General features: G+C 38.2%; 1 protein-coding gene across 6 annotated transcripts in view; it reads right to left on the bottom strand.

Annotated features, from left to right (window-relative positions):
- LOC111160969 (interleukin 13 receptor subunit alpha 2) overlaps window positions 1-26,700 on the bottom strand; it is a 47,239-nt gene that overhangs the window by 718 nt on the left and 19,821 nt on the right. For 2 of the 6 annotated variants that reach the window (XM_022524378.1, XM_022524377.1), the window contains exons 2-10: window positions 23,405-23,536; window positions 19,271-19,394; window positions 16,800-16,951; window positions 15,272-15,425; window positions 14,157-14,277; window positions 10,999-11,183; window positions 9,684-9,859; window positions 7,966-8,110; window positions 189-304 (exon numbers count right to left, since the gene is read on the bottom strand). In XM_022524378.1, coding sequence (XP_022380086.1) covers window positions 189-304; window positions 7,966-8,110; window positions 9,684-9,859; window positions 10,999-11,183; window positions 14,157-14,277; window positions 15,272-15,425; window positions 16,800-16,951; window positions 19,271-19,361 — 1,140 coding nt within the window. In that variant the 5' untranslated portion in view covers window positions 19,362-19,394; window positions 23,405-23,536. The remainder of the gene's footprint in view (window positions 1-188; window positions 305-7,965; window positions 8,111-9,683; window positions 9,860-10,998; window positions 11,184-14,156; window positions 14,278-15,271; window positions 15,426-16,799; window positions 16,952-19,270; window positions 19,395-23,404; window positions 23,537-26,700) is intronic. The other 4 variants (XM_022524380.1, XM_022524379.1, XM_022524381.1 and 1 more) reach the window with 3 other exon arrangements.

The raw sequence follows: 26,700 nt of genomic DNA, 5'->3' as shown, positions 1-26,700 counted from the left end.
ATTTAGCTTTATAGGATTAATTTTTAAATTATTGTATTTTCTGAAGACATCACCATAATCCATACAACATCAATTGTACACCCACAGTTTATAGGAAAAATTATAAAACATAGGTCTATCAATTCTAAACACAGAGCATTTATTTGTTAGCTACTATCTCAGACTAAACATTATGTTATACAACTTACCGTTTTCAGTAAAGCCCTTTGATTATACAAAAGCAGACAAGTTATTACCAAAACAAACAGTGAGATAAAAGCAAATGGTATCAAAAAAAATACTACGGTTTCCTTCCATTTGTCACCTAGGATTAAAAATTAAAAAAAAAAAAAAAAGAAAGGTTAGATGTTTACAATTATTTTTGAAGCTAAATTAGTTTGTAAATACGCCAGTAACTGAAGAACTGAGTTAAACTTGGAAGCCTCTGCCATATTTGCTAGTGTATAGGTACCACAGTTATGTTTGAGTATAGCATTCCTTCCATTTGTGCAATTTGTATATAGAACAATTACTTGACTAAACGTCACATCTCTTCATCGCACTTAGAAAAACAATTCCCCAAAGCTCAATTCTTGTTTTCCGATATGATTTCATTTAAAATTTTACCTTGTGAAATTTCATACCAAAATGATAAAATATTAGGTAAGTGATTAGAAAAACAGGTCTTGTGTATCTCTTAACTCTTACTAAGTCGAAGTTTTATATTATATCACCTAATGCTATAGTGAGCAAAATCTGGTAACAGGGAGCAGAATACCTGACCAGAAAATACACCACCTTGACAATGGGATTATTTTGAGCCAAAGGCAATCAAGACTCAGCAGACTGGGTGGCTCAATTCTTAAGCTTCTGCCTTTGGCTCAGGTCATGATCCCAACATCCTAGGACTGAGCCCTGCATCAGGCTCCCTGCTCAGAGGGAAGCCTGCTTCTCCCTCTCTCACTCCCTCCCCCTGCTTGTGTTCCCTCTCTCTCTCTATCTCTACATAAATAAAATCTTTAAAAAACAAAACAAAACAAAACAAAACAAAACAAAAAAACTCAGCAGACTCAAGAAAAATGTTTACCTCTCCCTTAACCACATAAAAGAATTTAGATTAAGCAGCCTGGTCTGAGAGCAAGCTATTACCAGAAACAACTTTCATTTGAATGACCTATCTGTATGGTGGGGCAAACATGTAATTACAGTAGCATCCCCCCACCATCAACATCCTTATCCATGGTTTTGCTTTCTATGGTTTCAGTTACGAGTGGTCAACTGCAGTCCAGAAGCAGATGATCCTCCTTCTGATGTATAATCAGATCAACAGTAGCCTAATGCTATGTCATAATGCCTACAATATAGCCTCTCTTCATCTCATCACTTAGACATTTTATCATCTCACATCATCACAAGAAGGGAAGATTGAGTATAAGGTATTTTGAAAGACCACATTCAGGGGCGCCTGGGTGGCTCAGTGGGTTAAGGCCACTGCCTTTGGCTCAGGTCATGATCCCAGGGTCCTGGGATCGAGCCTCACATCGGGCTTTCTGCTCAGCAGGGAGCCTGCTTCTCCCTCTCTCTCTGCCTGCCTCTCTGCCTACTTGTGATCTCTGTCTGTCAAATAAATAAATAAAATCTTTAAAAAAAAAAAAAAGAAAGAAAGAAAGACCACATTTACATAGCTTTTATCACAGTATATTGTTATAACTGTTCTATTTTATTAGCTATTGCTGTTAAATCTCTTCCTGTGCCTACTCCTAAATTAAACTTTACCATAGATTATATAGGAAAAAACAGTTTATAGAGGGTTCAGTACTCTCAATGGTGATAGGCATCCATTGGGGGTCTTGGAACATATCCCCTGTGGGGATATCCCCCTCTTCCTATTGTCCTGTGAATTACACTTCTCCCACTTTGAAATCCCAGGTCCCAATCCCATTCCTTAGCTCATGATGGCATATAAGCCTCAACTGCCCTAATTGCCCTTGGGTCTCACATTTCCATGGGGCCCCTGTACTTATGAAATTAACTTTTTTTTATTGTTAATCTATCTTATATCAGTTTAATTATTAGAGAAGCCAAAGAACCTAGAAGACTAGAAGGAACATTTTTCCTCCACAACAGTTAGTGTCTTCGGCAGGATAAATTTTAACAGGCTGGCACAAATTCTTACTATGTGAGTCTCCTGGATCTCTGCCTACAGAGTCTCATGAAAGCAAGAGTGGTGAGAGTCCTTTTCTTTTCTAAATTTAGATTAACAGGAGAAAATATTTATGGAACAAGTTCCTTGGGTGCAGTACATCTGATAAAGATTTGGTATTAGTACTTTTGTTTTCTATTAATCCTTTGCCTCTGTTTCTTTTTGTCACTTTCTACAACTTGAGAGCTTGGCTTTATGACCAGTGAGAATATTCTGCCAACCAAAGGGTACATGTACCAGTGTGCATTTGGCAGAGAGCTGAACAGGCTGTGGATCTGAGCAGACGGAGTTAGGCCTGGGTCCAATGTAAAAACCAGAACTTGGGCTAAACTAGTCTAGACTTAGGTTTCTTGGTCTGACTCTGCCAGCTGTCAGGGGAATTTTGTCTTAAGGGGTCTCCGTTCATAAAGGGCCTTTGTCATCTCAATTTTTGTTGTCTCATTGTCATAATAAAGGTCTTTATTTTCTTAGGCTGAATCCTGTGAGAGCTGTATCTTGTGTACTCTCCTTTGGGATACCTTTTTGTCCATAGAGAGGCTTATTGATTTGAGTCACTATTGAGATTAATAGATCGTACTTATCAATGGCCAGAAAATGGATCTTTTGAATTAGATTTCTAGATTGAAGCTTTTAGAGAGCACCCATCCTATTGACAGCTGTGGAAAAACTAAATTGAAAAGGGGACACAGGGGCGCCTGGGTGGCTCAGTTGGTGAGTATCTGCTTTCGCCTCGGGTTGTGATCCCAGGATCCTGGGATCAAGCCCTGCGTCGGGCTCCTTGCTTGCTTCTCCCTCTTCCACTCCCCCTGCTTGTGTTCTCTCTCTCTCTCTGTCAAATAAATAAAATCTTTTAAAAATAAAAATAATAAAAAATATAAATGGAACACAAAGGAATATAATATGGCAAGTCTTAGGGACTCCCTTAACAAAATGGAAGAACAAAAATTAGAAAAAAATTAAAGTTTACATCCAATGTAAATTCTCCTTTTCAAAATCTGGCTCCATCTGCCTAGTTCAGCTTCCCCTTTCCTCTAACATTTACAGAGAATACTCTTGCCTGATCTCCAGGTCCAGGGTATATGGGTTACTTGTGTAAATACTGAAAGCTAGGAAGTGATTTTAGCAGAAGCACCCAATAAGGGTGGTGGGACTCATTTTGCTATCCCTTATAATTCCTACTTTCCAGGGCTCTTTAATCAGGCTCTACCAGTTTCAGGTCTTCCCATATGAAGTCCTTTTCAAGTATATCCTGGACCCCCACTGTGAAGAATTCATGTCCCATGGACAGCAGCCATTCTTTTAAATTATAAAGCCCCTTTACTTTCGCTTTCAGATCATACAAATTTAGAGAGGAGTTGGAAAGATTAGTGGCCATTCAACACCCCTACTCAAAAGGACCTTATTAGATGCTAACGGGTGTTCTTCCCACCGGTGTATTGCAGTTAAGAGACAAATCATATGGCTCCCTGAGAAAACTGTCCTCCCTCCCCAGCCCCCAAAATATGACCAGAATTGCTCTTAGGCCCTCCTACAAGTGATCAGCTGACAGCCAATGTTCAGGGGCAGATAGAAGCAACAGGAGAAGTTTCCCTCCAACTCTGGAACAAGGGTGAACTGGTCCAAGTTTAAATTGTACACTCAGAAAGAAGGCCTTTGCTTAAAAGGTTTGCTTAAAAGTTTTGCTTCAAAGTTTTATACAGACTTTACAAAGGCTCTATGCAAATTCTTCAACATCAACTCAAATGTCCTCATATTTATCCTTCCCTGAAGGAAGGTTCCCATATGGGCCCCTCCCAGAGTTGATGAGACCCTGAGGGATTTTCTCGTAAACTGCTACGTTATTCTCTTTAACAGCCAAGGGAAAACTAACACTAAAATTAATTAAAAACTTTGCCAAATTCTGGAGTCTGCAAAGGGCATCTTGGGAAAACTGGTAGAAGCCAGCAAAGGGTGAGAATTCTTACCAGAGTCAGCTCTCACAAATTTCTGCATAGTGCTCAGTCAGGAGAAGAAAATAAAATTTAATATTGTCCCTTCTTTTTCAAATCCAGACCCACTGGTTATTGATCCTGTCTCTCCCAGAGATAGCTATATGCCTTCTTGCTTGTCTCATTTGTGTCCTACAAATCAGGCTTGGATTCCTGCTGCCTGGGACATGTAAGTGGTTGATTCCTTCCTTTGGCTATCTTTGGGAGTGACTCGGGATCTTGGGAAGGTAATACCCTTTGCATCCTCTTTGGGGCCCTTCTTACACCAAGTGGGGGTTGTTAAGTACTGCCAGAAAAACTGTTTGTCCCAGCTGAAAACTCACAAGATAGTCTAAAGGATTCTTTAGCTGTTCTATGGTCAGAAGTTGGTCAGAAACTGAAAGCTGATACACAGCACCTGAAAGAATTTTTTTTTAAGGCTTCCTTCCCTAAACCAAAATGAAATTATGCACCCAGAAAGAAAAACCTTCTGAAGCCTTTGTAAAAGGATTTACTAAAACATTCCAAAGATCCGTGGTATAAAAAAGCAAATTGAAGAAAAGGTACTTTAATGGGAGGATCAACCTCTTATGTCATTTAGGCTGCAATCCAGTTCTTGGAGAAAATAAGAGTAATTGTCCTTATCTTACGAATCTTTACAGAATGAGAAATGCAGCTGTAGAGGTAGTTTAAAGTTCACTTCTTCCTTTTTATCGCTCCCCAAACCTCCCCTGTTTATTTCTAAAGGCTTGTTAAGTATTGTAAAAATTCTGGCCTTAGGAAACTAAAGTCCTTGTTGGAGGAACACGCATTCTTTCCCTGTGTCTTTGGTAAGTGCTTTTATCTAGGTCATCTCTTTAAAGTACAAACTTCACGGAGGTAATTCTTACCAGAAGAACTCAAAAATAAAAAGGTCATTTGAAACTTAGATGAATGCTTCTCACAAATACTAATTTGTATTATTGTACCTGATTCAATGGCAGTACTTTTTAAATGGAAGCTATAAGTTTTCTGTCTTTGTATTTCTAGTTATTTATTTTTTAATATTTTATTTGAAACAGAGAGAGAGAGCGTGCACACACAAGCGCGCGCACACACACACATGCACACATGCAGGGGTAAGGGCAGAGGGAAAGGGACAAGCAGACTCCCTGCTGAGCTTGGAGCCCTCCTGGGGCTTGATCCCAGGGCCCTGAGGTCATGACCTGAGCAGAAGTCAGAAGCTTAACCAACTGAGACACCCAGGCGCCCCTGTTTGTGTGTGTTTATATATATGTATTTTAAGATATTTTTCTGCCTATGGATAGTACTGTCAAAATTAATTTGTAAAAAAATTCTATTTAACCGACTTAAAGAAAATTAAACATTTATATAAACTGAATTCTCAGAAACATAATAAGAAACTAACCCAAATGAATTTCAGGTTTACATAATCTGGGAAAATACTGGGTATTAAAACTACTTTAAGTTTGTTGGTTTAATTAAAACAGGCATCTCTTTCAAGTTACCAGGATTAAACATAATTCTTTTATTCTACCAAGGCTTATTAAAGGTCAAAAGAGTTCATGTTATCTCTTACAAAATTTGTTAGCATGAAAAAATAGTTTGAGATGACGGTTGGCTTTGTTTCATGTCTTATCAAGTTTTTGTGAGTAATATAAACATAATTGAGAACAATTAGATGTTTATGAAATAAGAGTTTTTTAGGTGAATTTTTTTGTTTCCCCAATTCTTTTTGGTAACATAAAACCTTTTGGTAAGTTAGGGGCACCTAGGTGGCTCAGTGGGTTAAAGCCTCTGCCTTCGGCTCAGGTCCTGATCCCAGGGTACTGGGATCGAGCCCTGCATCGGGCTCTCTGCTCAGCAGGGAGCCTGCTTCACCCTTCCTCTCTCTCTGCCTACCTGTGATCTCTGTCTGTCAAATAAATAAAGTCTTTAAAAAAAAAAAAAAAGTCTTGGTAAGTTAAATGAAGGATAGCTCTAAATATCCATAATATAGTAATAAACAAAGATCATTTGGGGGGCACCTGGGTGGCTCAGTCCTTAAGTGCCTGCTTTCAGCACAGGTCATGATCCAGAGTCCTGGGATCTACCCCCTCATCCAGCCCTGCAGCAGCCCCACATATGGCTCCCCACTCAGTGGGGAGTCTACTTCTCCCTCTGCCCCTTCCCCAATTCATGTTCTCTCTCTCTCTCACAAATAAATAAAATCTTTTTTTTTAAAGAAAAAAGACATTTTTATTTTATTTATTTATTTCTTTATTTAAAATTTTATTTATTCATTTGACAGACAGAGATCACAAGTAGGCAGAGAAGCAGGCAGAGAGAGAGGAAGGGAAGCGGGCTCCCTGCCGAGCAGAGAGCCTGATGTGGGGCTAGATCCCCGGAACCCGAGTTCATGACCTGAACCGAAGGCAGAGGCTTTAACTCACTGAGCCACCAGGCACCCCGAAAAAAGACATTTTTAAATAAAATAAAATACTAAAACATTAATTGTTGAACATAGGTTTATCTATTTTCTCTTCCTATTGCTAAAGGAAAAAGATAATAGGCTCAAAATGGAGTCCCTTGTGCTAAGCTCCACACCAGAAAACTAAGACTTAAAATCTAATTTAATTAGTTTCAGCATTGTGCCAGGGACATGACCTTTATCAAGTGTCTGGAATTACCTGATCAGTACTAGTGAGATAATCTGCCTGGTAGACCTCTGACCCCTTTCATCCCGTAAAGGAAGGTGACCTTTCCTAAAATAATCCATAATTTTCCCCCTTTTGCCTATAAAACCTTCCATTTCATACAGCTCCTCAGAGCTCCTTCCTATTTGCTAAATGGGATGTTGCTCAATTTATAAATCTTACATAAAGCCAATCAGATCTTCAAATTTACACAGTTGAATTTTGTTTTTTAAACACTATTACAAAGAAACTACGATATTGGGGTCTGTTGGTAAGCATGTCTTGTGTTATACTGAAAGACTATATTGTGAAGAAACATATGTTTCTTTTTTTTTTCTTCAAAGATTTTATTTATTTATTTGACAGACAGAGACCACACGTAGGCAGAGAGGCAGAGAGGCAGAGAGGCAGGCTCCCTGCTGAGCAGAAAGTGGGATGCGGGGCTCCATCCCAGGACCCCAGGATCATGACCTGAGCCAAAGGCAGAGGCTTTAGCCCACTGAGCCACCCAGGCACCCCAAAACATATGTTTCTAGAAATTATGAAATGTATTCATAAATTTTCCAATCTAAAGAATGTTGGCAAAATATACAGTTCACAATTGCTTTAGTTTCACTATAAATTAAGATTTCTAAGGATTAAGAATTCTAATTAATACATGTAATTAAAGCTGCTAGAAATAATAAGGAAAACATGTCTGTATGCAAGGATAGTACGATATGCATGTTTGGTAAGAGAGGTTATGAGGAATGGAGATGCATTTTTTGTTGAGGGAAAAGAAAGTAGTTTTATCCTAAAATCAAACTGGTTGTTTCAGAAGGAGAATGAAGATAATAAAGGACAAATTATATAGAAAATTAGGAAGAAAGAAAGAGAGTCATACCTTGTGTTCTTAAGTTGGCTAAAATAGAATTCATTTATTACGGGGGATATAAAGTTAAACTTTAAAATCAGTAATGCACTTTCATAAAACTGGAACTTAATTTTCTTTTCCATAAATCTATGTTTGAGGTGCTTGCTAATTTATCTCCTACTTATAGACGATATGCAAAAGCATTTTTATTTCCATTATTACAAAATACACTGAAAGAAAATATATTTGTTACCAAATAGCTATTCAGTTACTGCTCTTATCTCATACCTTTCCAACATTGTTCATCACTCCACTCACTCCAGAGTCCATCATCTGAGCAATACATATTTATTTTACTTCTTACCAAAAAGCATAATTTTTTACTTTCATTTGATGTTCTTGTGATTTGTATCTCATTTTCAACTGTGGTAGTCTGAAAGCCAAGTAAAAAATAAGATGCTATTATTTGATCTAATTGCAGCTAGATAGATCTCATTTGACTTGTCATTTTTGTAGCAGATTTTATTATATGAAATATACATATCAAATGACAAGAAAGCTATATACCAAACCTTTATTTTTTTTTTAAGATTTTATTTATTTGACAGAGATCACAAGTAGGCAGAGAGGCAGGCAGAGGGAGAGGAAGGGAAACAGGCTCCCTGCTGAGTGGAGAGCCCAACGTGAGGCTTGATCCCAACACCCTGGGAATGACCCTGGGATCATGACCTGAGCCGAAGACAGAGTCTTTAACCCACTGAGTCACCCAGGCGCCCCTATATACCAAATCTTAATAGTGATTATCTCTGCATGGTGGGGGTTTTTTTTTCATTTTTTTCTTCCCTTCCTTATCTGTATTATAAAATTTTTCTATAATAATGGATCACCTGTAGTAAAGGCATGTGGGACAGAGCAAAATGTCTACATAGCTTTATTGTTTATGATAACCAGTATTTGGAGTAGTGTCAAATTTCTCAGATTACATAAACTGGAATACGCTACAGATACTGAGTTAGCAAAAGGAACCATCATGTGAATGTTATTTCTTTTGGAAACTACAGAGTTCATACACATAAAGTCTTTTTTTTTCTCTCTCTCTCTCTCCTTATTTTGGCTAACTGCCATAAAAGCTACATAACAGTGCTCAGGGCTTAGCATGAAACTTCTTCAGATATGAGAATACACAAGGCTAGATGTTCTCAAAGGGAAAAAAAAATCATTGAAGAAATTGCTTCAGTTTTGCATTTCAAAGAACTGAACAGTATCTCTCATCCAAAATAACAGCTTCTATTTTGTTGCATCTTTTCTTGGGAACCAGCATAACACAGTGGACTGGGAATAGCTGAATAATTTGTAAGTCAATTCACTTCCTTGGGACATGTAAATCAATTCAACTCCCAGTTTTCTTCTTATCCGTAGGTGAAATTAATTGATTAGAACTAATGGCTCACCTAAGCGTCTCCACCACTTTCTAAGTTGGAAACCAATGAATAAAATTAACATATAACAATGTAGGGCTAAAGGCATCATCACACTGTTGTTGCTCGGGGGGTAATGAGTCTAGCAATCATTGCCTCCTTCCTCTGTCAGCCCCTTTCCTGAATTACAAGCAATTCAAGTAGCCCTGTCAGAGTCTAATTCTGACATGATGTTTGTTCCTCAAGAAGTGATTTTATTGTGTTGTTTTCCTTTCTTTTCACCAAAGGCCTCATCATAACCCATCTCATACTTGCACTTGGCAACTTTAATTTATTGGCACAATATTAGAAACAACTGACTACATTATCTCTAAAGTCCTAACGTAGCTTTAAAATTTCTATGACTGATTATGCTTTCAGACTACAAGCAAGCATCTTTCTTTTGTCCCCTACATTTATTGTTTTCTGGAAATTATACTAAGATACATGTCATATTCTATTCCTCATGTGGATAGCAACTGATTTGGGTTCTCATATTTGCTTATTTTATTAAGTCTATATTTAAAAAAAATTAAAAACTATGTTTACGTTTTTTCCAAACAAATGCAATGTTCGTACCACCCAGGTAGTGTCATCTTCGGTGAATTCAATTTCATAAATAAAACATTTGGCTGGAATGGGTCCTTTAGGCATGCTCCATCTCAGGTTAACTTCCTCTGAATTCTCCACGGTAAGACTAAGGTACTCTGGTGGCAAAGGTTTAACTGAAAAGCGAAAGGAAGCCATTTCAACATGGAAGTCATTAAGTTTAGCAGTAGCTCTTATCAAAAGCTAGGGATACCTAGTAAGAGAAATCTCTAAGATAAATCGGATGGGTCAAGACTAATCTCTACAATGTGAATTAAAATCAAAGTTGCTTGGCAACCAAGACTAGTTTATTGAGAAACTTGGTTATTTTGGAAACTAAATTTTGGTAAGTCACATATTGACAAATATATAAACCCAAAAGAAAACTTAGAAGATCCAAATCATTACAGTCATTATTCCATTTGGTAGCATTAGGAACAACTGCCACAACAATTACCACTACTATTTTTATCAATAGCTAACTCTCATTTAGACCTTATGATGTGTCAGGCACTGAACCAGGGATGTCACATCATAAACTCACTCATGGCGGTGTCTACATGGCTTAGTTGGTTAAGCATCTGTCTTCAGCTCAGGTCATAATCCCAGGGTCCTGAGATCAAACCCTTCTTTGGGCTCCCTGCTCAACAAGGGAGTCTGTTTCTCCTTCTTCCCTCCCCCCACCACTCCGCAATGCTCTCTCTTGCTTGCTCTCCTCTCAAAATCTTTAAAAAAAAAAGACTCACTCATGTCTCACAATAAACCTATGAAGTGTCCTCTATCATCCTCATTTTACTGATAAGGAAATTGAAACAGACATTAAAAGTAACTTGCCCGAAGTTATACAGCTAAAAATTGGTAAATCTAAGATTCAGATCCAGGTATGGCTGACTCTAAAACTTGACATTATTGTAACACTAGAACTAAGAACTCCAACTCAGAATATCCAACCATTTGTGCATTGAGATGTGGGAATAAGGGATTCTATAATTACTCCATCATTAACACTAGACAAAAATACTTTACAGCAGACCAACTCTTTGAAGCTAGGGAATAAATTGTAAATTCTAAATAAAAATTTAAAAAAAATTTCTTGATGCAATGCCTTATTCCTGTACTTTTATATTTAATAAGAGCTTCTTCATATGCTCTCTTGGCCCTCCTTTCTCAGGCTTTGCATTTCCATAACTTTTTCTATATCTTTGTCTCCATCTCTTCTCTTCCATGTGATTGTAAATGGCTTAAACTAGAAACATTTTGAAGTTGTTTAACTCACCTATATTTTGAAGCTGAAAAATAAAATAGCTGGGTTGGATAGGATGGGATTCTGATGATCCATTAACACAGATATAGAAATCTTTATAGTCTGATGACTCCAAATGGGGAAACCTGCAACCTGTATTTTTTCCATTAGCCTTTATGTAATCGGGGCACTGTATTGCATACTTCAAGCCCTCAAACCTGTAAAAAGAGGTATTGTAAGAATTGTGCTTCCCAATATCTTAAAGTATCATGGTATTCAGTTTTCAATTATTTTAAGACACCAAGTGAATAAAAAAATCATTTAATAATATCCAATATTTATTGGGCACCAACTCTGTGCCAAATCCTATGCTATGTGCTAGAGATATAATAATAAAGAAAGCATATTTGATAATTTCATGGAGATTACAATCTGATGGGAGTCTTTACAAAATATCGAGGATAAGGCAAGGATTCTTACTCATGTATTGAAGTGATATTAACTTGCCCACAGGATTTGCGAATCAGAGTAAGATTTCTATTTAAAAAAACTGGGGTTTAAATATATAATGCTGGGTGATACTGCTCTTTTAATATTGTACGGGAGAATTTATATTAGAAGAAAGCACATCTAAAAAGCAGACTTACAAAATACTGCTATGTCTAATAAAATGAATGAAAGGCCTCTGAAGATATCATACACATCAAGAGCTAAGCCTCAGAAAAGCCAACAGAGGGGTCAAGAAGAAAAAAAGCTGTCTGGCAAATAAATATCTAATTTCCCATTCTCTTTGACAAGAAATGTTGCCATATCATTGAAAGTTAACCTCTTTCCAGTAATAAAGCTAATGGGAATTAGGGAGGATTTCCCTACTGATTTTCAAAACAAAAATGCCTGGTGTATTTTCCTAAATTATATTTTGCAATGCAAAATGTGACATCTGTAAAAGCAGCCAAAATCCCTCTTGAAATTAGGCCAAGCTTGCAGCTGATCAGGTGCTGATACAAATAGCCAAACTTTACTGAATTCACTTTTTGCCAAGTAGTCAGTTTGTTTCCATTGTTTGTTTGTTTTTTATCCCAAGTTGTTATGTATTTGCATGAGGGGGGTGGTAAAAGAATTTTATGATAGTGAAAATTACTTTATTTTTTAACAGCAGCTAGAGAGAGGGAAGAAAATACAAGCGTTCTATAATAAGCTTTAATTTCCCTTTTCAAGTAGTCAAATATTTACTTTGGGCAGATTTTGCAAAGTTATCGTCTCTTGGTTAGTTCACCTAATTATGTTTGGGAGACTTGAGTTTTAGGCTTGACTTTACCCAGATTTACTGTGTGCCAATGTGAAGCCTCATGGCAACCTCAGATGTCAATATTTACCCCTGGCTACTAAGATGAAGATAAAGCTATGTTAAATATGAACTACAATGTATAAAAGGACATACTTTTTTATCTAGAACAGTGCCTGGCATTTTATAATTGCTTAATATTTGTTGAATTAATGAACAAATAAATTAGACTGTAGAGATTGACCCAGCCAATTCCAGATGAAGAAACCCCAGAAAGGAAAATGGCTTGCCCAAGACCACCAAACTCAATGAGGTTCTAACGCCAGAGCAGGCGTTAGAACCTAGTTCTCAGTATTCTCAATAGCTTATGGCTTATCAGTTACGTCTTATGATTTGTCTAAAGAAAAAAGCCATGATAATTTGGGCCTGAAACACAAAGAGTAACACTTTGTCCTCTCTTGCTTTTTAACATTATTTAGTAAATGCATAAATTCTGATACATATTTATCAATGTACCAATACTCTCATTTAATGAATATTTTGTGATGATCTATGATAGCCATAGCACAGCACAGACCGTGAAAAGAAATGTAAGACACAGTTCGTGCCCACTAATCACTTAAAAATTTAAGGGACCAGACAAAGCACACATATATGACAAAAATTTAAATGTCATTCGAACAAGAAATTAAGAGCTAAAATAAGTAATAGTTTGGAGAGAAACTGAACAGAAGTTGATGTGATCAGTAAAGAGTTAATGAAACTGAATACCAGATGGGCCTTGAAAGATGGGTGTTGGGTAAGGGTTAGTGAGAAAGCCAGAGGGCATCCCAGATAGTAGTGCACACAAAGGCATAAAAGATCATAACAGAGGTGAGGAAAAAAAAAATGTAGAAATGGGTCTAAATGGAGTGGAACATTCACACCAGTGATAGTAGAAGGTAATGTTGGAAAAGCAGTGATAAAGTGAGGCAGACATTTGAATGCCAGACAAGATTTTTATCCTGGAGCAATGAATAGCCACTGGAAGGTTTTGATATATGAAAATAGCAATATAGGAAGATAAATCTGGCTACACTGTGCAGAATGAATAGGAAGGGAAGAGACTGGAAGCAGAGACCATCATTTGGGAAACTATGGGAGTCATCCAGTTGTGGAACAGAGGTGAGCCTACAGTAGAGTTCTTACAGTAGAGAAGTTAAGAACAGATGTGCAACCTTAGAAAGCAGTGTCAGAATGCAGTGAACAATGTTATCATGAAACAATGAAGGAATGAAGGAGATAGAGGATTCAGATGGCTCTAAGTTTAAAGCCTCAGTGATAGTTAAAAAAGGGAAGTCAGAAAAAGGATTCAGTGTTAATAGGTACCTGTTTTTTAAAAGGAGAGAGTATAGGGCGCCTGGGTGGCCCAGTTGGTTAAGCAACTGCCTTTGGCTCAGGTCATGATCCTGGAGTCCCAGGATCAAGTCCCACATCAGGCTCCCTGCTCAGCAGGGAGTCTGCTTCTTCCTCTGGCCCTTCCCCCTCTCATGTTCTCTCTCTCATTCTCTCTTTCTCAAATAAATAAATAAATAAAATCTTTAAAAATAAATAAATAAAATAAAAGGAGAGAGTATAAAATATGCCAAAACTTTTTAAGTTATAATCCTATATATCTAAAGGATACAAAATTTAATCCAGTACAGGAACAGTGTTGCATTCCTTATACCACCCATAGAGTGACTTCCAGTAGCTACAGCCTAAACCTACTTATTCCCCTTGAAAACTCCAAATAATTGTAAGCAACCTTCATCATAAATGCAACTCTGAAAAATAATAAATTTAATTTAGTAAAAATACAGTTATTCATACTATAATATTTATAGATACTTTCTTAATAAGGAATTCTTATTATAAAAATACTTACCAGTAAAACAATTGGTAATTGGTAACCAAATGGGCACTCACGCCAGGTTTCCAAGAACAGAGTAAATGCTGCCAGTTGTAATATACACAGTCCATTTCCCGAACTTTGGTATCCTCGTTTCCTAAAGAATGAATGAACTATCAATGCTTGAGAGGCATGGTTATGAATAATTTGGGAAATCACTATGCAATTTAATTCATTTCTTTTGATCTCTCCATTTCATTTAGCAATCGATATATAATCAGGAATATTCCAAAAGGAAATTATTAGAAGTCACTTCACTGTAATGGGGCATGTAAAAATCAAAAAACTTTTGAGGGCTCATTTAATGGTACTAGTGTAAGCATATGGAAAGATACTAAATTAATAATTCTAGGATGCAGGGTGCCTGGGTGGCTCAGTTGGTTGGGCAACTGTCTTCGGCTCAGGTCATGGGCCCAGGGTCCTGGAATTGAACGCTGCATCAGGCTCCCTACTCAGCGGGGGCCTGCTTCTCCCTCTCCCTCTGTCTGCTGCTCCCCTTGCCTGTGCTCTCCCACTCTCTGTCAAACAAATAAATAAAAATAAATAAATAAAATCTTTAAAAATAAAAAGAATTAAAAATAAAAATTATTCTAGGATGCTCTGAGCAGTTGAGCAAATACTCATGTACGTATTTACTAATATGACCTCAAAACTGGGAACTATAGGGGCACCTGGGTGGCTCAGTGGGTTAAGCCGCTGCCTTCAGCTCAGGTCATGATCCCAGGGTCCTGGGATCGAGCCCCACATTGGGCTCTCTGCTCAGTGGGAAGACTGCTTCCCTTCCTTTTTTTCTGCCTGCCTGTCTGCCTAGTTGTGATCTCTGTCTGTCAAATAAATAAAATCTTTAAACAAAACAAAACAAAACAAAACAAAACTGGGAACTATATTAACCTAATAAGATGCAGGTTTTGCCAAATTTGTTTGCTGATTTAAAGGATTCAAAAAGGCCAGTCACCCACTCCTAAGAAGAATTCTATCTGCTGCCACACTTTCATTTATACATACAATCTGGTAAATAAGGGTTAAGGGCCTTATGCCCTGTAGGGGTTGTTCTGACAGTATTAAATATGAAAAGAGAGCTTTATATTAACCTCTTGGTGATGTCCAATAAGTAGCTTCTGACCATGAACTTCGAACTTCCAATCCATTTGTGCATTGTGCTGGCACAAGTGTGTGTATCTTTGCTTCAACACCTTTGTTAAGATCAAACCCATCTTTGTAATGTAGATTCTTGGTAATGATGGTCTGTTTGATAAGAAGATGAGACAAAGTCAAACTTACAGTGACAGCATCATGAGCCACATTATTAGGGCTAAGAAGTCACCCTGGAGTGTTCCCAATATCTAAGAAATTCCTAATGATTATCAAATACAATGTCCTAGATATATTCTAGGCAGGCTCATTTCTGCATATTGTATCATTTGAGAATCTTAACATCTTATACAAAATAAACCCAGGGGTGCCTGGCTGGTCTAATGGGTAGACCATGGGACTCTTGATCTTGGGGTCTTGAGTTCAAGCCCCATGCTGGGTGTAGAACCTATTTAAAAACAAACGATGACAACAAACAAAACAAAACCACAAATAACCCCAAAAAAATCTGGAAAAGAAAAGAGTCTCTATGGCAAGATCTTGAGCTATAACGAACTTGAAATCAAGAGATAATTTTCAGATACCATATGCCTATTACATGACAAATGATCTAATCACATTTCAAGTATCATTTGAACTCTTCAGGAACCATATACAGTAAAACCTTGGAGGCAACTGGAGAAAGGCAGACAAACTATGAGCTCCCAGAGGACTACAATCATGTCATTTGTCCTTGTATTCTTGATACCTAGCCAAGTGCCTGGCACAAAATGTTGCTCAATAAATGTTGTACTTGAATTGTCTCTTGAAACTACCTATGAATTGAGGAAGCTATCAGTATGCCTCATACAACAGAAATCTTTGAACATGCTTGACTATGTCCTTAATAAGTCAATAAACTTTCACTGAACACTTACTATAATATATGCAAAGAACTATGCTGTGTTCTGGGAGGCAAGTGCAAAGATAAATAAGGCTTAATTCCTACAAAGAAAAAGCTTACAGTCCAATAGCCTGTATAAGACCCTTATACAGGTATTTACGTAACCATAAAATACAGTAAAATGTGTAAGTATTCTTCAAGTCTACATTCCATGGAATCAAAATTTTTTTTTCCCTACACTTCTAATGGTAGTCTTAATACTGGGTGGGGTAAAAATAGATGTGACGGGATACACAGGCGATAGCAGCAGGCATGGCAGCTTTTTATTTCTTAACAATAACTATTGAGAGGGTGCCTGGATGGCTCAGTCGGTTAAGTGTCTGCCTTTGGCTCAGGTCATGATCCCAGGGTCTTGGGGTGGAGCCCCACACCGGGGTCTCTCTTCAAAGGGGAGCCTGCTTCTCCCTCTGCCTCTGCTGCCACTCTGTCTACTTGTGTTCTCTCTCTCAGTCAAATAAACAGATCTTTTAAAAAAAAATAATAATAGCTATTGAGATACAGGATTCAGAGTGGACACTGACATCAAAAATTACAAGAAAGGTCCTAATAATCACAACAAGTTTGCAAGTGCTTGCTCAACTTACCTTCCAATATTTGCTACCAATGTTTCGGTATTTTAATTCATATTCTATTGGGCAGTCTTGAAAATTATCCAGAAACAGTGGACGTTGCCATTGCAAAGACAGATAACCTAAATATCCAGGGTCCACTATCTCAAAATCCTCAGGAGGATTAACTGAAATAAAATCAATAAAATATTTTTACTTTTTTTCCTGTATCTTATGACAAAATTTGCTAAATCTAGATTACTTCCATATGACCACCAGGTGGTAAATGGATAAATAAACTGTAGTACATCTACACAATGGAATATTATTCAGCCATAAGAATGAAGTACTGAGGGGCGCCTGGGTGGCTCAGTGGGTTAAGCCGCTGCCTTCGGCTCAGGTTATGATCTCAGGGTCCTGGGATCGAGTCCCGCATCGGGCTCTCTGCTCGGCAGGGAGCCTGCTTCCCTCTCTCTCTCTCTCTGCCTGCCTCTCTGTCTACTTGTGATCTCTCTCTGTCAAATAAATAAATAAAATCTTTAAAAAAAAAAAAAGAATGAAGTACTGACCCACGCTACAACATCCAAAGGCCCTGAAAACATTAAGCTAATTTGAAAGAAGTCAATCACAAAAGATCACATAAGACCAATTTATATGAAATATTCATAATAGGCAAATCCGTAGAGACAAAAGTCAATTAGTGGTAGCCAGAAGCTGGAGGAAAGGAAAAATAACACGACTACTGTATAAATATTTTATTTCTTTGGGGAAGGGGATATAAATATTCTGGAATTGAGTAGTTGGGGCTGTTAAACAAGTATATTGTGAAGATACTACAGACCACTCAACAGTACACTTTAAAAGTCTGTGTTTTATGTTATGGAAATCATATCAATAAAGCTGTTAAAAAGTCTAGATTAGGGGCACCTGGGTGGCTCAGTGTATTAAGCCTCTGCCTTCGGGTCGGGTCATGATCTCAGGGTCCTGGGATCGAGCCCCGAATCGGGCTCTCTGCTCAGCGGGGAGCCTGCTTCCCCCTCTCTCTCTGCCTGCCTCTCTAACTGCTTGTGATCTCTGTCAAATAGATAAATAAAATCTTAAAAAAAAAAAGTCTAGATTACTGCTATAAGCAAATATGACTTTGCCTACCTAGCTACTAAATTTTCATAGAAGCAGGCAATTGAACATGGAGTTATCTCTGTGGTTATATAGACCAGAATTTGGCCTACGATGGGAACACTTTATTACATAAATCTCTCTAATCAGTATTAATTCAGTGTTTACTATATGCATATAACACAAAAGGGATAGAAAATGTAAAATATGACTACTATGGCTTAATGCCTTAAGGATTAGAACAAGCAGATCTTGTCATTCCATTCTGGTTAACTGAATTCTCCAACTAAAGTTCATTACTATCCCAGGGAAAACCAGGGCCACTCTTCAGAAGGACTTAAGAAAAAGTGTCAGGCAGCTGAGCAGAGTAAAAAGCCCGTTTTATTTGTCGGGAGGAGCAGTGGACGGCAATGGCTGCCCCAACTGGTGGTTTAAAAAGCAAACGAACAAGTAATTCTATAAATTTTCTCACTAGCAAATCTAATAGTACTATAGTACTGCCCTCATGTTGCCTTTCTGCTCATAATTTCCTTTCATTTTTGCCCATTTGTTCATTTTAATGCCTCTCATGATACATATTGCGGTGAAGAAAAGAATCTACAAAAAGATTGTAATTTGCGGTACAAATTATGATTTGATATGGGACCCCCACCAGGTACCAATAAAGAATGTCTCTATTGAGGATAAAATGACAATCCTATTGTTTCAATTCTTATAGTTACAAATCTGTGAAATGAATTGTTCTGATTACCTTCTGCAATAAGGAAAATTCAGTAGGCATTTAATAATTCTGTAATTATGTTTAAATTTTACTTTTTAAAAAATTTTTATTTATTTTTTTTAATTTCTTTTCAGTGTTCCAGAATTCATTGTTTATGCACCACACCCAGTGTTCCATGTAATACGTGCCCTCCACAATACCCACCACCAGGCTCACCCAACCTCCCATCCCTTGACCCTCCAAAACCCTCAGTTAGTACCTCAGAGTCCACAGTCTCTCATGGTTCATCTCCCCCTCCAATTTCCCCCAACTCCCTTTAAATCTCTGCATATTTTTCCATATTTCTAATTATCTCAAAGATTAAGGACCACAAATAAGTTTCCAGTTAGTTGAGTATTAGGCAATGAGATTTCAGATAATTAACCTATTTCTTAGAAGACTATACGAAAAGGTCTAGAAAGTGTCTTTTAGTTTGACTTTTATCCTGCAAAATGTTTGTTACCATTAGTTACCTTAAACATGAGGCTGGCTAGTAAGAACATATCTTTTGTGTATGGACTTCCTAAAATATTTCCAGTAATAATCTATCTACTTGTTATGCACTTCCACAGGGTAGGTTGAAAAGACAGTTAATATCCTAAATTTTAAAACTACTCCATTGTTGGTTTACCTTTTATCTCAGCATTTGAAGGCACAGAGACAAACGTTGTGCAAATAAGCAGGGTACAGAAGTGTCTCACATCCAAATGAACGAAAGCCATTTCTCCAAGATTAAATACCTTGAAATTTCCACTCTAAGAAGGAAAAATACATTTTAACTTTATCTTACTTCAAATAACTAAGACTAAATGTGATTAAAAACACATTTGATAACTCTGTGTGCCTTCAACTAGGAATTAGGAAAACTGTGCCCCTTTGAACCATGGAACAGAAAAATTCAGGTTTGGAACCAATAACCTAGAAAGGGAGGATTCTAGGCTCATTTTCCCCTAACAGTTAAAAAAAAAAAAAAGCAAGACAAACATATAAACATATAACTGCTTGTATCCCTTCATATCGGCCCCCCAACATAGACTTTTCCATACATCACATGCTCTGGCCAGGATAGGATAACTTCAAATAGCCTTCAGCCTAAAGACTGAGTCAGACCCACCAGAGTGTCCTTATTGGATCACAGTGGGAGTTATGACATCATTAATCTCCATAGCAACACTCTCCTGTAGCAATAAGATAAATACACTGATACATATACTCTTTTCTGAGATGAAAAAGCATTTGAAAGTTATCTGATTACCAAGAAATCACAGAACCGACACCAAAGCCTCAGACTTTTTTTGCTCCATAAGTATTAAACCATCATCCTCTACTCTTTATCTGTTTCTGTTTGCTGTATCAGTAAATAGCATTCTCATCTTCTGGTCGCCCAAACCAGAAACCTGGGAGTTCAACTTCTCCCTCTCCCATACAACCTCTCCCATTATCACTACCCCTTCCAAGATGAGGAACTTATCATTAGGATTTCATTATCCAGTCTTTCCTGTCTTCAAACCATCTTCCATACCACATACAGCCAGAATGACCTCTCTAGAAAGCAAATCTTACTTTTCACCTGTTTCTTAAAACAACACTTCACTGTCATAGAATACAACTTAATAGTCTTTACATTCTTGAAGAATATTAGTTGTATGACCAAAATTTAAAGGATTCATGTCTTCACATAACGACTTAATCAAAAACCACTCTTCTTTCAAAGAAAAATCACTACTCCCAATTCTATACTTCTCCTTGAGTCTATACTCCTGGAACCAACAATTTCACAGGAAGTTAAGGAGTAAAGGTCACTATACCAATATTCAGTGATTACCTTTCTTTTCTCTTACATAAATTCATTAAGCAGGGGAGACCCTCTCTCCCTGTACCACCCTCTTCAACCTACCTGGACCGTCTATAACATTCTAATGTTGCTAGGTTTCAATTATTATAACACAGAACCTTGAGATCAAACTATTAAAGCCAGCCATGGGGGCGCCTGGGTGGCTCAGTGGGTTAAAGCCTCTGCCTTCGGCTCAGGTCATGATCCCAGAGTCCTGGGATCGAGCCCCGCATCGGGCTCTCTGCTCTTCGGGGAGCCTGCTTCCTCCTTTCTCTCTCTCTGCCTGCCTCTCTGCCTACTTGTGATCTTTGTCTGTCAAATAAATCAATAAAATCTTTAAAAAAAAAATAAATAAATAAAAAAATAAAGCCAGCCATGTATTTTGGAGGCTATGTTAGCCCAGCCTCATTTATATGTTGGGAAGTAAAACTCAGACTTGCCCAAGATTACACAGCAAGTTACTAACAGAGCTGGAAATAAGACAGAAACATGATCCCTAACCCAGCGTACTTCCACCCTATTCTGGATCCCACACATTTGAGGGTTATGAAACCTTCCTCTGGGACTCCAGCATTTAAGTCTTCCTTCAATTAGCTAGCCAGGCTGAGTCCACACCATGCTCTTGTTTTTCTATGTCTCATAAAATCATAAGAGAATAGCATTTCTCTTACTAATGTTGGGTCCATAGTCAAAGGAGCGAGACTGATACAAAGTGAAGGTCAAGCAAAACTTTATTTCGCACCAAGCATCGAGAATCAAACCGACCGGCCAGGGCCGTCTCTTGCAAAGAGGCGACCTCTCTCTGCCTTATAGACTAGATTTTAAGGGCAAAGGCCATGTGGTTGGTCTTGGCCACGCACAGGTGGCCAATGAAATTGTAACACACAGAGAAAGCTGCACAGTCATGCTAGGTCACACATGGGTGGCCAATTGAATTACAATTTACCCTAGTAGATATTTGACCTAGCCTATCACCTTGGTCAGAATTAGCGCCCAAAAGGCGCCCAGAGGGTGGGGCCCATACTCCTTGGTAGCTAAGGAGACAGTATGGGCCCCCACTGATTGGATACCTCCACCTGGCCTGACCCACCCTTGTATTTGGGCTTTGTTACCTAGGACTGGTTTCTGGGACTTGTGTTTAAGTAAGTTCCCTGGGGGGTGGGGGCAGGGTCAGTTTAAATTTTACTGCATAAACAATAAAATCACTGTTTAACCGGATGGAGCTGCTCTGGCTAAATAGGCCCTTACACTAAGATCGAATAAATCTCCCTCAATTCCTCCCTGCCCACATGCAAACCCATTGCTGTCCTCTAAAGCATCTGTAAGTAGTAGGTAGGCCTGTCAACAGATCTTCCACAGAGCTGCTCTCATGGATTGAGATGAACACTCTGGTTACATTCTCATCTAAGGCAGCACATAGGTCTGACAAAGAGAAATCCTTTCCTATTCCTAATAAGGACAAATCCAATCAGAACTCCCTTAAACTGCTCCCAGAAAGATCTTGAAGTTCTCTCTTCTTTATCAATCTGTCCTTATATATTTTCATAGACCTGTGTCATGTGCAGCACAAATGGTGAGAGTTAAAAATCCCTTGTTTCTGTTCCTTTTATAAACTACTGAAATTTGATTTAGGCTACCAAATCACATATTTCCTACATCGGCCCAACACATTTAAGCAAAGGTAGGAAATGGAATAGTCACTTCCTGAGTCACTTTTCTATAAACCTATGAAAGGAGTCCCCCGAATTTCAATGCACTTAGGGCCCCACCTAGACTTTCTCACACAAATGAATTGAAGACAACTCTTTCTTTAGTTTCCGGGTTACAAGATTGCCACTTGAGCAATGAGGTGCTTTACGTACTATGTGGTTACCAGGAAAGACAGAATTTTTCACAAGAGGGGAAGGAACCTGAAGGCAAAGGGAAAATAGGGGATGAAAACACAGACATACAAAATTTAAAACAGTTTCTGGTAAACTCTCCACCCCAGCCCACAGTTAACAACCACAGTTAACAACAAACCCCATCTGGTCTTAACTCCTTATTTTTAAAAATGAGGACATACCAAGAGAGGTAGATGAACTGTCCAGACTCACACAACTTATTGTTGTGTGCCGGAGGTAGGTCTGAAAACCAGATCTCATGATCCCTTTCCACTGACTAAACAATAAATTTTCTTGTTATAAGGAGTCTGTGCTAAGCCCCTTTTACTAGAAGCCTCCCCTAACCTTGTTCAGCCTACTTTCACCACCCAAACCATCAACCCAGCACACAGTTTTACCATCATGACCTTTCTGGCAGAATAATAACTGAAAAAGCTTTCACTGAGCATTTTTTTTTTTTTTTTTTTTTTGCCAGATGCATTTCCCAGTAAATCTTGTCCAGGATACAATGTATAAGTAACAAGTCATAATATCCATAATAATAGCAATCCTCCTATTATTTATTCAGCATTCACAGCATTCCAGGCACTACTCTGTGCTAAGCACCATACATACATTATATCATATAATACTCATAGTCAGCCTTGGATGCACATACTATTTTCATTCCCATTTTAAAGACCAGAAGGTGAGTCACAGAGAAATTAAACAACTTCCTGTAAGTCACGCGGACCATAAATGATGAAGCTTGGATTTGAATCCAGACAGTTTAGTACCAGAGTCCTTGATGACAACCACTAGGCTAGACATTTTCCACTGTTAAGATTAATGTGGAGGGCAGCTTCCTGTTTCTACCCACTCAGTTTCACACAACACTATTGCTTAAACAATTTCCCGCTGAGAATCTCCTTTGGAATGGCAAGCCTAAACTATTTCCTGTTTTCAGCCTCACTTCCCCACCTCTTCAAAGCCATGCTACATAATTCACTTGTTCTAGGAGTTGGGCGAAGATAATCCTTGCATGATTGGAGAAACTCCAGGTGCTTACCAATAATATGGTTTCTCAAGAAATGAATTATCATAGGCAATTATCACAGGTCCTTCTTTTTTTCTCTTCTTCACTTTGGAGACATTAATTAGAATCTCTAACACTTCCCTTCCTGTTTGATGAACAAGCACACTGGGGAAAAAAAAAAAAAAGATAGTGTTCCTGAAATAGCCAGCAGGCCAGGATATGGATTCTGCAATTCACAAGACAGGGAGGTTATGGGTGGGGCTAAAAGCATCTAAAACAAATTTAGAATTACAGCAGGGAATGTAAAAGCTGACAGGACTAATTAATCTTTGGATAAACAAACAGATATATAGCTGAGGAACTTGTTAAAACAAAAGGCACAATGGTCTAAGTATCAACTGGGATTTCAGCACTGCCTCAACCACTAATGTTCCTGGAAGCAAATTATAATTCAATTCCCATTTATACAACAGAGATAATGACACCAGCCTGGCAGATTCCTGCTGAAGACTAAAGGAAACAATGTATATGAAAGGACTATAAGAAGACTTAAATTGCTCTGTATGCTTAGGAGGAGTCTGCTTCTGAGCACCTTACTACTAATCACAATTTTGAAAATAACTTGCTGTAACCCTACACATTTGCTCCTACTAATTCAGGAAAATTGATCCGTCCACAGTTGATAAGTAGACAGTTATCAACCTCCAACTTCTACTACCCTTACTGATCATCAGTTGCCTTTACTGATACTTGTCTTAATAACAAAAACTTCACACATTCTGCTTATCTTTTACAATTTACAAAGAACTGCTTAAATTATTCTAACAAATCTGCAGGTGTATAAGGTTGGTATTACATATTTGTAGTCAGTAACATTGCAGTTTAGAGAAGAGATATGACTGGCGCAAGATCCCACAGCTGATACAATCTTTATGGAAAGGCAAGGTAAAAGAAGTAAGGGACAGAAATGTTGCAAGCCTAAGAATGCAGTCACTTACATAATAGGGTTTTGTGGAAAAGTTCCATTTCTGCCTTGACAAAGAAATACAAAAAGACTATTCCAAAGTATCTGAAATGACCACAGCTTCTTGTTTCATTTATAAAGGCAGTGAGCAAGTTGCAGAATTAAATAATAATGGAGTTTTGTAATGCCACTAAAGTGATCTCTAAAAAAACACATAAAGTATGGCCATGTCATTTATGTTGCCGTTAGACTGAGAAACCAGTGTTACAAAATTTGAGACTTTCCATTCACATTATTTAAGGTATCTAAAAAAAATCAGCCAAAGCAGTAAGTAAGAATAGGGCTTGGAGAAAAAGAAAATATGGAAAATGGGAAGTACAGCTTGAGGAGAGAAAAATAGCAAAGTGGGGTGATGGCAAAGGCTTAAATCTTATCTGCGGACAAAACAATTTATGTGGTCTTAAGTGAGAAGGCACACCGACTAGGAGATCTGGGCTCTAGTACCAACTTTATCAGGGGATTTAGAAAATAATAATAACAGGAACTATAGTTTTTTAAACTCTCACCAGGTGTCAGGCTCTGTGCCAGATGCTTGATATGTGATGAGGGAACAGAAGGCTAGCTGAAGAGAAACGTGTAAAATGACACCCTGCAGCCTCCCCCTCCCCCCCACTCCAGGGTGGGACAAGTGTGACATTCTTCCAGGAATCTCCCAAAAATCTTAAAGTTAATACCTTGCCAGAGGTAAAAACAACCTTAGCTTGATAATAGCCAGGCCTCCAGTATCCTGAGGTTCTTCTTTAACATATAAATATCCTTTTGTAACCTCTTTTGCCTTACTTCTCCCAACTCCAGAGTATCAAATCAGCCACCCCTCAAGATCCTGCTTCAGCTCTTTCTGCCCAGGGATCCTGTCCCCATGCTTTAATAAAACACCTTTCTGCACCAAAGACCTCCCAAGAATTCTTCCTTGGTCATTGTCTCCAGACTTAACTCCACTGAACCTCACCTATATTCTAAAACCACATCAATATGGATTAGCTCACTTAGGTCTCACAAACATTGATAGTTACTGTATTATTATTTTTTAAAAAGATTTCATTTATTTATTTGACAGACAAAGATTACAAGCAGGCAGAGAGGCAGGCAGAGAGAGAGGGGGAAGCAGGCTCCCTGCTGAGCAGAGAGCCCGATGCGGGACTCGATCCCAGGCCTCTGGGATCATGACCTGAGCCGAAGGCAGAGGCCCAACCCACTGAGCCCCCCAGGCGCCTGATAGTTACTGTATTATTATCCCAATATTACAAATGAGTCATTTGAGGCTCAGAAAAGTTAAAGTACTCAAGGTCATATAATTTAAGCAAGAGAAGATGTGTATATCTGATTCTTAAAGACTGTGTTCCTTTTAACATATAATTCTGCCTTTCAACTAATCTCACTTTAGTGAAGCTAAATTTCCTCTCAAACAAGTTCTCCCTGGGATATCATTCTGTTTCATTAGTTAATCTGCTGTGTATCCATGCATGGTTTCAGGATGTCACTCAAAAGTACTAGCTTCCCAAATAACTGACCTCCTTTCCAGGAGACCACCCGACGTGCACAAATGTCTAGTCACAGCTTCTGGCCTATGGCCATGACTCGGCATTATAATCAGCACCTCTGGAACCTGCCAGATCCTGAGGCCTGACAACATGCTGAGATCAATACGTGGATCAATCAGCATATGAACTAGTGGTGAGTCAAATTCAATTTACGTTTCACTGGAGTAATTAATAAAGAATGCTGAAGATGACTGTGTACTTTCAAACACACACACACACACACACACACACAACTTTGAATCAGGCAGATTCCTCATACTTGCCACTAGTCAAGTGTAAGTCACCTCCCACAAAAATACACAAAAATGTTAGGCACATGCTGAATGATAAAAATCACTGTAGAGCAATGAAATACAGGTAGGATCTCTTTTCAACACATACCACTTTAACAACTGGTTGTCTATAATACGATTATATTTGTGCCCTTGACAACATTACATTCTAACACTGTATACAAAAAAAACATTCTTTCTGTAGATGATTTCCTGTATGACACCCTGAGTTCATCCAGCGAACAAGTTTCCGAAAGCATGCACAAAGCCAGTGAATTCAGTTTTGAGCTACAATAGCCACTGCCAGTTTTACAGTGTTAATTCATGAAGCAGTTTGCACATTTCAGAATCAGTCCCTAATCTGAGACGATCAGAGCTTTATTAGTTTATAACCCCACCCCACAAAAACACCAACAGGCTTTTAGAACCCTTTAAGAAAAGCCCCCGCTTCATCCACTTCCTAGAACAGGACAAATTGTTATTATGAAATAT

Source organism: Enhydra lutris, unplaced genomic scaffold, assembly GCF_002288905.1.
Source record: "Enhydra lutris kenyoni isolate GAN:26980312 unplaced genomic scaffold, ASM228890v2 scaffoldscaffold80, whole genome shotgun sequence".
Lineage (NCBI taxonomy): Eukaryota > Metazoa > Chordata > Mammalia > Carnivora > Mustelidae > Enhydra > Enhydra lutris.
Note: the sequence above shows the minus strand (reverse complement) of the source record. Positions and strands in the feature narration are given on the sequence as shown.